This window comes from Anguilla anguilla, chromosome 12 (genome assembly GCF_013347855.1).
Source record: "Anguilla anguilla isolate fAngAng1 chromosome 12, fAngAng1.pri, whole genome shotgun sequence".
NCBI lineage: Eukaryota > Metazoa > Chordata > Actinopteri > Anguilliformes > Anguillidae > Anguilla > Anguilla anguilla.
The window spans coordinates 2,243,653-2,257,211 of NC_049212.1; the positions used below are offsets into that span (position 1 = coordinate 2,243,653).

A 13,559-nucleotide genomic window follows, 5' to 3' on the forward strand; every position below is an offset into this window, starting at 1 on the left:
TACTTCCCCATAGGTGTGTCTCAAACACGAGATGATTAAAGAGAAATTTAGCTTACAATCGTAACCCTGGTGGAGAAATCCACCAAGACTGCACTGCTTGCTGTGCATGAGAAGTGCATATGTTCACTGAGGAGTATTCAATTCAGTTTTATTTGCATGGTGCTTTTTACAGACAGACATTTTACAAACCGTCACAAAGACGCTTTACAGCGTAGAAAGGCAGGAAACAGAGCAAACACCAGGCACTGCAGTGTGGCCTCCTTTAGCATTGGACACGCTACTCTGTCAGAGCCAGACTTGGCAATTGGATGCTTCTGCGAAGGTCAAGACTCGATGACATTCCCCATAGGTGGATCTCTCCACTCATTGTTTCAGAGAACTGGTTTTGGGGTAACAAGAGATCAAGTTTTGGGGTAACACCCTTACTGGGGTACTCACTGGGCAAATCGTTAGTTTCGCTAGCAGAATGGGCAGCTCCTCTGGGAAAAAATGACTCTATAAGAGAAACAATACACCTAATGATTCAAATTTTCTGCTGAAACATTTGGAGAAAAAACTTACAGTTGACACCAGAAGTTTACGTACAACTAGGCTAAAGATTTTCAAACGTTTTTCACAACTCCACACATTTCATGTTACCATACATTTCTTTTGGCAAGTCAATTAGGGCATCTACTTTATTTCCATAAGAGGTCATTTGAAAACAATCGATTAGAGACAGATTTATTTCAGTGACATCACAACATAACTTGTTTCAGGATGGCTGCACCCTCATGCAAAAAATGAAATTTTTAGCTTTTTTCCTAGTAAATACAGGTTGATTTCAGATTTGAAGGCAGGGCCATATCTTTTATAAGGTAAAAAGCAAACAAACCAGAGCCACATTATGAGTGCTTCTGTTCCCCTTTAATACTGTGTCCTTGTCTTAATATTGTAAATTAATATAGCCTCTATTTATTTTAATCAGTTTGAGTTGCATGTTTTGACATGAAGATTGATCCATCAGAGGTTCAGGGCAATCGGGGGGGGGGGAGGAGAGAGAGAGAGAGAGAGAGAGAGAGCCACAGAGAGAGAGAAGCAAAATTATGAGTGCTTACTACAACCAGTGATTTTATTAATTATCGATTGTGTACAATGACAAGTATAACCTTATATTAAAGGTAAAGAGACGAGGAAGAAGATGAGCAAAATTTTGATATACCAAAAATAAAAATAATTAATAAAACAACTAATTTAATTTGGTGAGGAGACAGCTAGCAGAATATGCTAACAAAGTAGTTAGCCTGCTATTAAAACTAACATCAACAAGCTGGATGAATAGGATCAAAACCAATATAACCAGGGAAAAGGACATTGAGCAAGAATCTGGAAGAATAAGGGAACTGAATAAAGAAGATTTGGAAGGTAGGACACTTATATAATCTATCAAAAACCCAAAACTTTACAACTAATTCACATCAACAAAGTAGGCCCTTCAGCTCTGCACCAGTAACTGACAGCAGAGCACAGCAACCGGCATTTTTTTCAGTTGGGAAAGAGTGGGAAAATGGATACATTTCAACAGCAGCATAGTGGGAGAAGCTTACGTTGCTTAGCAATCCACTACCCTGACGACATCACAAGTGAAGCAGGGAAAAAAAAGTACAGGAGCAAACTGCTAAAAGATTACCCAGAAACACTGAGAGCAGATTACAAACTGCAAGGCAACAAAGAAATTCTAACAGACCTGCTATTCTATACTGAGCACCCAGAGGCCTGGCATTCTGCTCTTCATGAAGACTACAGGCAAATGAAAATGAGTGGCAACAAATCAATTTGTCAGCTATATATGGACACTGTACCTAAATTTAACATAAATTTCTATAATACGGGCACTGTAATGGTTCAGGGATCAATAACTAAATTAGAGGATTTTGAAAAAAATTTTGATCGACTAAAAACCCTTGCTAACGGCAAAAAGGCTACTAAAACAGCACCAGGTGCACTGGCTTCCCTAAATGTGTCAGCTGCTGGAACCACTGCTCCAGCCTCCCCTGTGCACACAGCCTGTAGAGCCCAGAGACTGTAAAAAATGTGGACACAGCTACTGTGACGTCACCCATTGACTCTCCGTGGGTCTCTAAAACACGTTTTGAACCTCAATGGCGGGCGCGGCCATTTTCTCGATTTGGAGCCAAAACCATAGAGTTAAGCGGTCTTGTGATTTTTACAATTTGATTGACAGTCCGGTGCGGAAAAGCCCCTCAACCTGAACGAGGCTGCCGTTATGTTTTAAAATATATTATCAGATGTTTACGGAGTTTAATTTCCATCCGTGACTGTACTGTGTCATGTAATCACGTTATGTATGACATTAAAAATACAATTAGGCTATGTTCAGTTATCTTCAATTTATGTTTCTCAGCAAAACGAATATGCTTAGCTAGCATATCAGCTTGCCAGTGAGCTAGGTAGGCTGTCCGTGGTTAGCTCACGCGTTAGCAATATGAACCACAGGGGAAGAACATTGACTACACTGATGGTCAGTCAATCGGAGATGTGTAGGCTACTGGTGATTTGACTAGGCAAATTTTCGTATAACTGTCTGGTAGATCTGTTAACCGAGCAAGTTATCGTCGTAGGTTTTCACCAGTCAGATAATGAGCCTGCTACTACTAGCTACTCCATCGCCGTTTGTGGTGTTCACTTGCTGGGTGACGCTAGCTGACCGATCGTTCGCAAATCACTTTCTACCGAACAAAAATTAACACTCAGCGGTGATTAACAAATCTACCAAGTATTTTAATAACTGATCTGCAGGCGTGTAAATATGACAACGCACTTTGTACGCAAGTTTTCCACCTGGTGCATGAAGAAAAATAATGTAGCCTACGTTGAATTTATAATTATTATTAGGCTATTATTTTTCTCTTGTAAATCATCAAAACCAATGGAGAAAAGCCAATATACGCAAGGAGCCCCCAGAACCGATTCTGAGAACCACTGTCTTAAATGCCTAGCTTGTCGGTCTCTTAAATGCTAAAAACATGTTCCTTTCTAAATGCCAAGATGGTTAATTTCGTTAAATTCTGTGTGTGTGATTTCATCGTGTGTTGTATATTCAGCAAATGAACCTTGAAACTTAATTCGCTTCGTGAAACTGAAAAAGTGTTTATCCCAAAATCGGGATTATAGTAGCTTTGTCACATGCGTGAAGCATGGCCCAGGTAGACATTTACGGAATGTACACGACTGACAAGCCGCCAAACACGTTTGACAGATTGAATGTTTGCCGGTTAAGGTTAGCTAGCTAGTCAAATGGCTTGGTAGCCGAAGTTGCGAACTGTTTTAGCACAGGCTACTACTGGACTACCAAATATAGCAAGCTGATTACGCTTTCTGCCAAGTAATTATTTGGTTAAGTAGGCTAAAGGAAATAGTAAAAATGACTCGGATACCGAAAAACTTAAGAGGAGGATTATTTTATGGTCGTCTAGAGCAGCTGTAAATAGCACACGCCATAATGAAATCACCACGAAAGCACAGGCGGACCGTAGCCGGAGCCGCAATGGCAAGGCCAAGAAGCGCCACCGCCCACCCCAGTGACCATAGACTGTAGCCCCTACTGTCGCTTAGTCCTCCGCAGTAATCCGGAAGTGACGCAAGCTGTACCTCATTGGTCCAGAACAAATATTGGCACTGTGCCCAAATGACGCAATAAATCATGAAATCGACCCATGGACAGTCATAAGACCAATAAAATACACCTATTATGACTATTTGTTCTTTTGAGAAAAAATTATTGACTTTGTATTTTGATCGCATTTGTACCGTAGACTTACATGGAAACCGGATATGAAAACACCTATACTGGAGCCATCCGTAGTGGCGCTAGTGAGCAACCAGGAACTACAACACCAGGAAATGAGCTTCAAAAACGAAGTCTGGTTTTGGCCGCTTGCTGTAGCCCCTACTGTAGCCGAGTCCTCCGCAGTAATCCGGAAGTGACGCAAGCTGTACCTCATTGGTCCAGAACAAATATTGGCACTGTGCCCAAATGACGCAATAAATCATGAAATCGACCCATGGACAGTCATAAGACCAATAAAATACACCTATTATGACTAATTGTTCTTTTGAGAAAAAATTATTGACTTTGTATTTTGATCGCATTTGTACCGTAGACTTACATGGAAACCGGATATGAAAACACCTATACTGGAGCCATCCGTAGTGGCGCTAGTGAGCAACCAGGAACTACAACACCAGGAAATGAGCTTCACAAACGAAGTCTGGTTTTGGCCGCTTGGTAGAGCCCCTCTGCCAGCCTGCTCTAGCGCACACAGAGCCCACTGCAGCCCACAGACACTCAGGACACCAGCGTCAGTGCAGCGCATTCAGGAGTGCCTCTCCCTTCTAGAGGTGGAGATTACTGAATTCAGAGAGAACAAAATATCAGAGACGGACATTATTGAACAGCTAAGAGATGACATGAGGCTATTTAAAGAGGAGACCAAAGCAACAATTAGACAGTTAGGAGAAAATGTAAGTGAGCTTCAAAAAGCAAACACAGTTCTCAGACATGACCTGCTTAAAGTGAGAGAGGAGCTGCAGCACAAAGACTTACACATACTCCATCTGAGGGAGCAGGTGCATAGTATAACAGCAGCGGAGCAGTCCGTGCACAGCCAGACCACAGACACAGGCTCACAGACGGAGACCAATAGCCAAACAGAACCACAGACCAGCCTAGACATTAATGTGGACCCCAGTCCCCCCAGCCCTCCACAGGACAACACTGCTCTTCCAGCCTCACAGACAACCCCGACCAATGCACAGCCAGTTACAGAAGAACAGAGACCAACACGCCATAAACAGCCCCCTAAAACTGCAATACTTATTGATTCCAATGGCAAATTCTTCAACCACAGGCAGCTTTTCCCCCGTCACAGCGTTGGAAAGTTCTGGTGCCCCCACACAGACAGTGCACTCCAACTACTCTGTCATGAACGCCTGGGAGATCCTGACAACATCATAATCCACACAGGCACAAATGACTTGCGTCACAAAGGGCAGAATGCACCAGAAGCAGTGATTAAGGTGGCTAAAAAAGCACAAAGAGAGTTCCCAAGGGCAAAAATCACCATTTCCACATTGCTGCCACGGACCGACTTCCCATTCAACATAATTACCAACATAAACAGGGAAATCACCACAGAGTGCACAAAGTTGACCAACGTAAACATCGCGCATCACCCAACTCTGACACATGAGCACTTATACAACCATGTCCACCTCGGCCGTGACAGTGTATGGATCTTCGCAGAAGACCTGAGAGAGGCAGCAACCGACGTAAGTCCTTCAGCTCCACATCTCACTAGAGGGACAGCACAGCCCCACCAGAGACGACAGCACATGCCACACCCATCAAAGGAGAGAAGAATCCCGCCAGGAAGAGCCCAACCCAGTGAATCCCAGGCCAGCGGAACCCAGCCCAGCAGAACCCAACCCAGCGGAACACGACCCAGCAGAACCCAACTCAACGGAGCCCAGTCCAGCGGAGCCCAGCCCAGCAGAACCCAGCTCAGCGGAATCCAGCCCAGCGGAGCCCAGCCCAGCAGAACCCAGCTCAGCAGAACCCAGCTCAGCGGAACCCAGCCCAGCAGAGCCCAGCCCAGCAGAACCCAGCTCAGCAGAACCCAGCTCAGCGGAACCCAGCACAGCGGAGGCCAGCCCAGCGGAGCCCAGCTACCCCCTGAGTGCCAGCCTACCCATGCTCAGGTAGTATCAAACCACTCAGACATTGGAGAGGTGAAACAGTTGCTACAGCTCATCTGTAGGATTCTTGGTTGAAAATAAATAAATAAATAAATAAATAAATAAATAAATAAATAAATAAAATTTGCCTTACTAAATAAATTGATTGAAAACACATTGTAAATTTGATCAAATTGTTCTACTTGTCACTGTACAGAAATCTACATAATCAATTGTTAATGAAATCTCTTTCAATAAGTTCTTGGAACATTCAGGGTTTGTATTCTTCGGTTTTTGGACCGAAGAGCACAAACCCAGCATTCATCTCATGCATTTCAGGACATGATATTATAATATTGTTGGAGACATGGTGTCGATATGATGCTAATACTCACTGTCCCCCAGGCTATGAAGAAATTTTACTGTCATCCCTCAAACAGAAAAACATAAGGCACGGCAGGGATTCAGGTGGGATTATCATATGGTACAGAGATGATTTGTCAACCCAATTAGAAGTAATTAAAAAGGCAATAACACACATCTGGCTAAAATTAAATAAAAATATTATCAAATGTGATAATTACTTATATATATGTGCGGCCTACATTCCCCCTTTGGAGTCACCGTACTACAATGAAAACTTTTTTGAAAATCTTCATAAAGAGATCACACATTACCAGGCCCAGGGTAATGTTCTATTGATCGGAGATTTGAATGCCAGAACAGGATCTGAGCCTGACATAGTAGATTCTACTGGAAATAGCCACATCTTCAGACAGGCCTCTCTATACTTCACTCCTACCGTTATTCCCAGAAATAATCCTGACCATATTTGTAACAAAAATGGGAAAGAGTTAGTGCATCTCTGTCGCTCCCTAGGTCTGTACATGCTTAATGGCAGGATCAAAGGGGGCACTTTAGGGAGGTTCACATATTGTTCAGCTCTTGGGACTAGTGTAGTTGACTATGACATTACTGACATGGACCCCTCCTATATTAGTGCATTCACTGTCAGACCACAAACACCACTAACAGATCACTGTCAGATAAATGTATACCTAAAAAGAATTATAGAACAAATAGCAGAGTCTGAGCCCTGCAAACTGTACAGATTAAACAGGTCATATCGATGGGCTCCTGACAGTGAAGTCAAATTCAAAAGTGTAATCAGTTCACCTGAAACTACTAACATTATTAACACCTTTCTCTCAACAGAGTTCCAGCAAAACCAATTAGGCATAAATATGGCTGTAACAAAAATTAAATCAGCCAATAAAGCAGGTCTTACCAAAAACAGCTCTGCATCCAAACAGAGACTGAAAAAAGAAGAGTGGTTTGATGAGGACTGCAGAAATACCAGGAAAGAATTAAGACTGCTATCCAATCAAAAACACCGCCAGCCACTCAACACAGAAATGCGACAAAATTATGTTGAAAAACTAAGAGAGTACAAAAAGACCCTAAAGAAAAAGAAAAGGATACATTATAATCAAAAACTACAAGAAATTGAAGACTCCATTGATCAAAATCAGTTCTGGAAAAAATGGAACAAATTGAGCAAAAAAAAACCAGACAATTTGGCCTTACAAAATTGCAACATTTGGAAAAAACATTTTGAAAAACTTTATGAGCAAACTTCACCTAATAATCTAAATTATGAACAAAAACAAATCCAAGAAAAGTTGCAAGTCCTTGAAGCAACTATTAAAAACTATCAGAACCCACTTGATTACCAAATTACAATTAAAGAATTAGAAGACAACATTAAAAAGCTAAAACCTGGAAAAGCATGTGGACCTGACAGCATCAGGACAGAGATGCTTAAACACAGCACCCCTGAGCTGAGACAGGCCCTGCTGAAATTATTCAATCTCGTTTTCCAAGCTGGCTGCTTTCCTGATATCTGGAATCAGGGGCTTATTTCCCCAATTTACAAGAGTGGAGACAAATTTGACCCTAATAACTACCGAGGCATCTGTGTGAGCAGCAATCTGGGGAAGATTTTCTGCAGCATTATCAATGCCAGAATGCTAGCCTTCCTTATGAAACACAATGTCTTGAGCAAAGGACAGATTGGCTTTCTACCAAAACATCGCACAACTGATCATGTTTACACCCTACACACCCTAATTAATCAACATGTACACCAAAAAAGCAAAGGTAAAATTTTTGCATGCTTTATAGATTTTAAAAAGGCTTTTGATTCTATTTGGCAAGAAGGACTATATTATAAAATTCTCCAAATGGTGTAGGGGGTAAAGTTTATGACATAATAAAATCAATTTACGTCAATAACAAATGTGGAGTAAAAATTGGGAATAAAAGAACAGATTTCTTCACTCAAGGACGAGGTGTTTTTCAGGGATGCAGCTTGTCACCAACGCTCTTTAATATCTATATTAATGAGTTAGCGGTGCTGTTGGAACAATCTGCTACCCCTGGCTTAACCCTAAACAACAAGGAAGTTAAATTCCTACTCTATGCGGATGACCTGGTGTTGCTGTCACCCACAGAACAAGGGTACAGCAACATTTGGATTTACTGGTGCAATACTCTCAGAACTGGGCACTGACAGTAAACTTCAAAAAATCTAAAATAATGATATTCCAAAAGAAACCCAGATCTCAGGAAACCAGACATGTGTTCACTCTAGGAAACACCGCACTAGAGCACTCCCTGTTCTATGATTACCTGGGGCTCAAAATAAGTGCCTCAGGAAACTTTGGTCTGGCAGTGAATACACTAAAAGAAAAAGCCTGCAGAGCCTTTCATGCAAGTAGAAGAAAATTTCACAAAATAGACATACCAATTAGAATTTGGCTTAAAATCTTTGACAGTGTAATCCAACTAATTGCCTTATATGGAAGTGAAGTATGGGGTCCACTCAGTTATCACAACTACACTAGGTGGGACAAGCATCCTATAGAGGCCTTGCATGCAGAATTTTGCAGAACAATACTAAACATCCAAAGGAAAACTCCCACCAATGCATGCAGTGCAGAATTAGGCAGATACCCATTGATAATTAACATTAAAAAAAGAGCACTTAAATTTTGGATGCACCTCAAATCAAGTCCCCAAGACACATTGCAATTTCAAGCACTGAAAACCCAAGAACTGAAACCCAAAAAGAGTCCTCTCAGTCAGCTGGTCATGAGACTGACTAACCAACTAAAACCAAACACTGACCAAACTCAGACCAGCGCTGCTTTAAAACCAGAAATTAGAGTAAACCAAATAATTAAACAAACAAAAGATGCCTATCTGGAACACTGGAAAAATGAAACCAAAACACAAAATAAACTTAATTGCTACTTGGCCCTAAACAGAGAATACAATTTGGCAGAGTATCTCTTCTCTGTCAGAGATACAAAGCAGAGACAAATCCTGACCAAGTACAGGCTCAGTGACCACACCTTAGCAAGTGAAAAAGGAAGGCACAAAAAAACATGGCTACCCAAAGAAGAACGTATATGTGGTCACTGCAAGACAGGAGAGGTAGAGACAGAGATGCACTTCCTGTTATATTGTGAAAAATATTCACAGATAAGGGAAACATATTTTAATAAGATCCAAAATTCAACATTCCTAAACAAATTTCCCTCCCTAACAAATGACCAAAAGCTGCGAGTTTTATTAGGAGAAGGACCGACAGCCTCACTCGCAGCTAAATACGTTTTTGCCTGTCACAGCCTGAGGGACAGTGGGTGAGCATCCAGCAAACATATGTATGTGTGTGTGTATATATGCATATGTGTTTGTAAGTATATGTATATGTGTGTGTATGTATATATGTGTGTGTGTGTGTATGTATACATATGTGTTTGTATGTATATGTGTTTGTATGTATATGTGTGCGTATGTATATGTGTGTGTGTGTATGTATGTGCGTATGTATATATGTACATATATGTGTATATATATATGTATATGTGTATATGTATGCGTGTGTATGTGTGCATGTATATAATATAATTAATTTAATTCAGTTAACTTAATAGATAAGTATTATGTTCCTATCATTTGTGCTGTTAACGTTGATGCTGCTTGTCTTCTTTTTTCCTTTTGATTATATATTCTTTCTTAGTTGATTGCTGTTGTCACTACGCTTTGGCAATATGTATTTTTAAATATGTCATGCCAATAAAGCATTTGAATTTGAATTTGAATTTGAATTTGAGAGAGAGAGAGAGAGAGAGAGAGAGAGAGAGAGAGAGAGAGAGAGACTAAAATAACTAAAATTATAACTAAAATTATGACATTCCAAAAAAGATCCAGATCTCAGGGGACAAAACACAAATTCATGTTAGGAACACACTACATTGAACATTCCCCAAATTACAATTATTTAGGGCTAAAAATCAGTTCTACAGGAAACTTCAACATTGCAGTGAATGAACTAAGGGAGAAAGCACGCAGGGCCTTCTACGCCATAAAACGACAAATTTGTGTAGAGATTCCAATTAGAATTTGGCTTAAAATCTTTGGAGCTGTAATCGAACCAATTGCTCTTTATGGCAGTGAAGTGTGGGGTCCACTCATCAGTCAAGAATTTGGCAAATGGGACAAACATCCAATTGAAACCCTGCATGCAGAATTCTGTAAACATATCCTGAAATTACATAGAAACACAACAAACAATGCATGCAGGGCAGAATTAGGCCAATACCCATTACTTATCTAAAACAAAGTGACCCCCACTCACATCAATACAAAGCCCTGCAATACCAAGAGTTGAGCAAAGCAAACAATCCCCTCTCTCAGCTGGTCCTGAGCCTTAGTTCCCCACATACACTAACACACACTAACACCTCACCTGCTCAGGATCAGAACAAAACTACAAACATAATTAGAATAAACCAAATTGCAACACAGCTGAAACAGAATTATATAACCTACTGGGAAACTAAAACAAAATTGCAAAAGTAAAATGAAATGTTATTTGGCCCTAAAAAGACAGTATCGAACTGTAGCCAACTACCTGACCACAGTTACTGACAAAAAACTGAGAACCACCTTGACGAGGTACAGACTCAGCGAGCACCACTTAGCCATAGAAACTGGCAGACACAGAAAAACATGGTTGCCAGAAGAAAAAAGATTGTGCCAACAATGCAAAGGCAACCAAATTGAAACGGAAAAACACTTCCTAATGGAATGCACAAAATTTGACCAAATTCGCCAAAAATTCTACCAAAAAATAATCCAGAAATGTCCCCAATTCAATGATATACCCAATGACGATAGATTACCCTACCTATTAGTAGAAGAAAAAGGCTGCTGCATATTAGCAGCACAATTTGTGTTCTCTTGCCATAATCTGAGGGACAATGTGTGACCACCTCATGCACACATTTACACACAGCATACACACGTACAAGCAGACACATAGTATTCACTCAGGCACACAACACACAGATAGTCAGACACACACACACACCTAACATCACTTACTGATATTTTTGTATATATTTTTTAACGGATTAATTGTATATAGTTGTATGTTATAACCACTGCTTTGGCAACACAAGTGCCTATATTTGTCATGCCAATAAAGCACTTTGAAATTGAATTGAGAGAGAGAGAGAGAGAGATTAATCCATCAGATTACTCTGTGTGGCAGGGTTTGGTTTGTGAGGGAGGTTCAGGGCAATCGGGGGGGGGAGGAGAGAGAGAGAGAGAGAGAGAGAGAGAGAGAGAGAGATTCTGAAGACAGTCATACTAAAATGAGCTCCTGAACTTCTACATTTTTTTGTTTATAAAATGAGATAAACCAAAGAAAAACTAACAAAAACTAACAAAAGCTTTAATTTAAACATAATATAAAACATATTATAGAACACATGTTCTGTAATTAAACAAGGAAACCCTAATAATTTAACAGAAAGAAGAATGAGCAAACAGATAGCCTAGCCTAGCCTAGCATCAGATATAAAAGATCAACTTAGACAGAGCAAAGAGGACCAAAAAGACAAGTAAAGGACAATACAAGTAAAGCCGCGTTTCCACCGCAGGAACTATACCCCGGAACTGGGAACCTTTTGAGGAACTCAGTGCGTTTCCACCGCAGGAACTAGGGTCTAAATTTAGTTCTGGGGGCTTTGTTTTACCCCCCAAAACGTTCCTGCTCGGGGGGTAGTACTTTCCGAAAGTACAGGAACCTTTTGGGTGGAGCTTGCAGCGCTGAACCTTTCTGATTGGTCGAGTACTCGTAGCATTTGTGTTGTATTTATTTTCCGCCATTACCCGCCATGTTTGAAAATATGCAGCGGCAAACCAATTTATTTTCATAATAACTTCAAATCAAACTTGTATGTTATGCGGCGCAGTAGCCTACTTTTGGTTATAACCTGTCAACGTCTTGGAATTATAACGTGTGCTCTTCTGTTCTTTTCTTGCATTAGTATTCGTTTTATAAAATGCTAAGCATTCGTGCTGGGACAGCATATTACGTAGGCTACCAAAACATTCAAACGGATTAATTCGGTTGCTGAATATTTTCTTCCGGATTTTCTTTGTTAGCCCGTTGTAATTGACTCAAAACGTTTGATACAGTTATGTGCGGTATGCGGTAGTTCTGCATAATTAACATTGGTGATACAGTACAAGCAAACTGGAAATCACCTTCCGCACTTTTTATCCGGGTAAAATAACAGGTTAATTCTAGTAATCTTCGCTTTAGCTTTTTCAGACTGCCGTAATTTTACTCAATTTTACTGCCATTTTTCAATTCCACGAAAAGACCAGGAAGACTATGGACTCATTATGGTGCATGGTTCGCATCTGGAGGGCACACTTCGCTGCTCGGCTAGCAGTAACTTCGAAGGAAAGCAAACGGTGGCTGTACCACTACTAATTTACATTTTCACGCAAGTCCGAGTTTTCGTTCTATTCTTGTCATTTTGCGATTAGCCTATATGGAATTGACGACGAGAAAGTAATAAAACAGCAAATTGTTTACAACGTGTGCATGTTTTCTGCTGTTAATGAATGTGTTTGAGAGGATATATGAAAATCAATAAATACAAAAGTAACCATATATAGTCATTGTTGGTAACCCGTTGTATATAAGTGGAATAAACCCCTCCGGGCTGTCCCGGTTATTAGAAAATAATGTAGGCTACTTCGGTATTAGTATGGGGTTACAGAAGAAATCATATGACAGATGGACCGACGACAACGTCAGTGGGCTAATTTGCCTAATCTTCGCGGTACTTTAGACCCCGGTGGAAACGCAGACAACCATTGGCTGAAGGAACCTTTTAGTTCCTGGTAAAGTAGTTCCTGGGACTGAAAGTTCCGGGTAATTTTGGTGGAAACGCGGCTTAAGACAACCATTTACAGGACATCTGGACAAGGGGAGATCATTTTCTGAAGGAAGATAAATTTTTAGTATTTACAAAAAATAAAAAACAAGGACATTCACCAACAAAAAAGGACAGCAGGGACTGTTTTTGGGGATAACCCAAGGCAGATCTGTGTACCACCCCCCACACTGGAGGTAGGCAACCAAAAGCTAAAAGATCCTGAGAGAATAAGTGATATTAATTAATACATCCATAAATTTATAGTAATAAAAATCCAGATTGTACCTATGACAGCTAGCTAATCAGCTAACATTAGCTGGGAAAACTGACAGTTGTGTGAGTTTTGACAGTTGGAGAGTTTTGACAGTTGGCCCTTCCTCTGATTGGATAGTTGAGCTGCCTGTATTGTGTGATACATTGTAACAAAATGGCAGGAGCAGCAGCAGCAGCAGTAGCAGTAGCCAGCCACCCCTTTCAGTTCCCACCAGAGATCCATACAGAGAGTGGCAGAATGAA

General features: G+C 40.6%; 3 protein-coding genes across 3 annotated transcripts in view; 1 reads left to right on the forward strand and 2 right to left on the reverse strand.

Annotated features, from left to right (window-relative positions):
* Window positions 1–13,559, reverse strand: part of LOC118209722 — a 411,967-nt gene that overhangs the window by 164,656 nt on the left and 233,752 nt on the right. The window lies entirely within an intron of this gene.
* The window catches only part of LOC118209894 (NACHT, LRR and PYD domains-containing protein 3-like), a 178,251-nt gene that overhangs the window by 25,291 nt on the left and 139,401 nt on the right, over window positions 1–13,559 (reverse strand). The gene's annotated exons all lie outside the window — the stretch shown is intronic.
* Window positions 1,253–7,328, forward strand: LOC118209728. Its single transcript, XM_035385300.1, has 3 exons — window positions 1,253–2,048; window positions 4,289–5,686; window positions 6,161–7,328. Exons 1-3 carry the CDS (start codon window positions 1,547–1,549, stop codon window positions 6,184–6,186), a joined length of 1,926 nt encoding a protein of 641 aa, XP_035241191.1. The 5' UTR covers window positions 1,253–1,546; the 3' UTR covers window positions 6,187–7,328.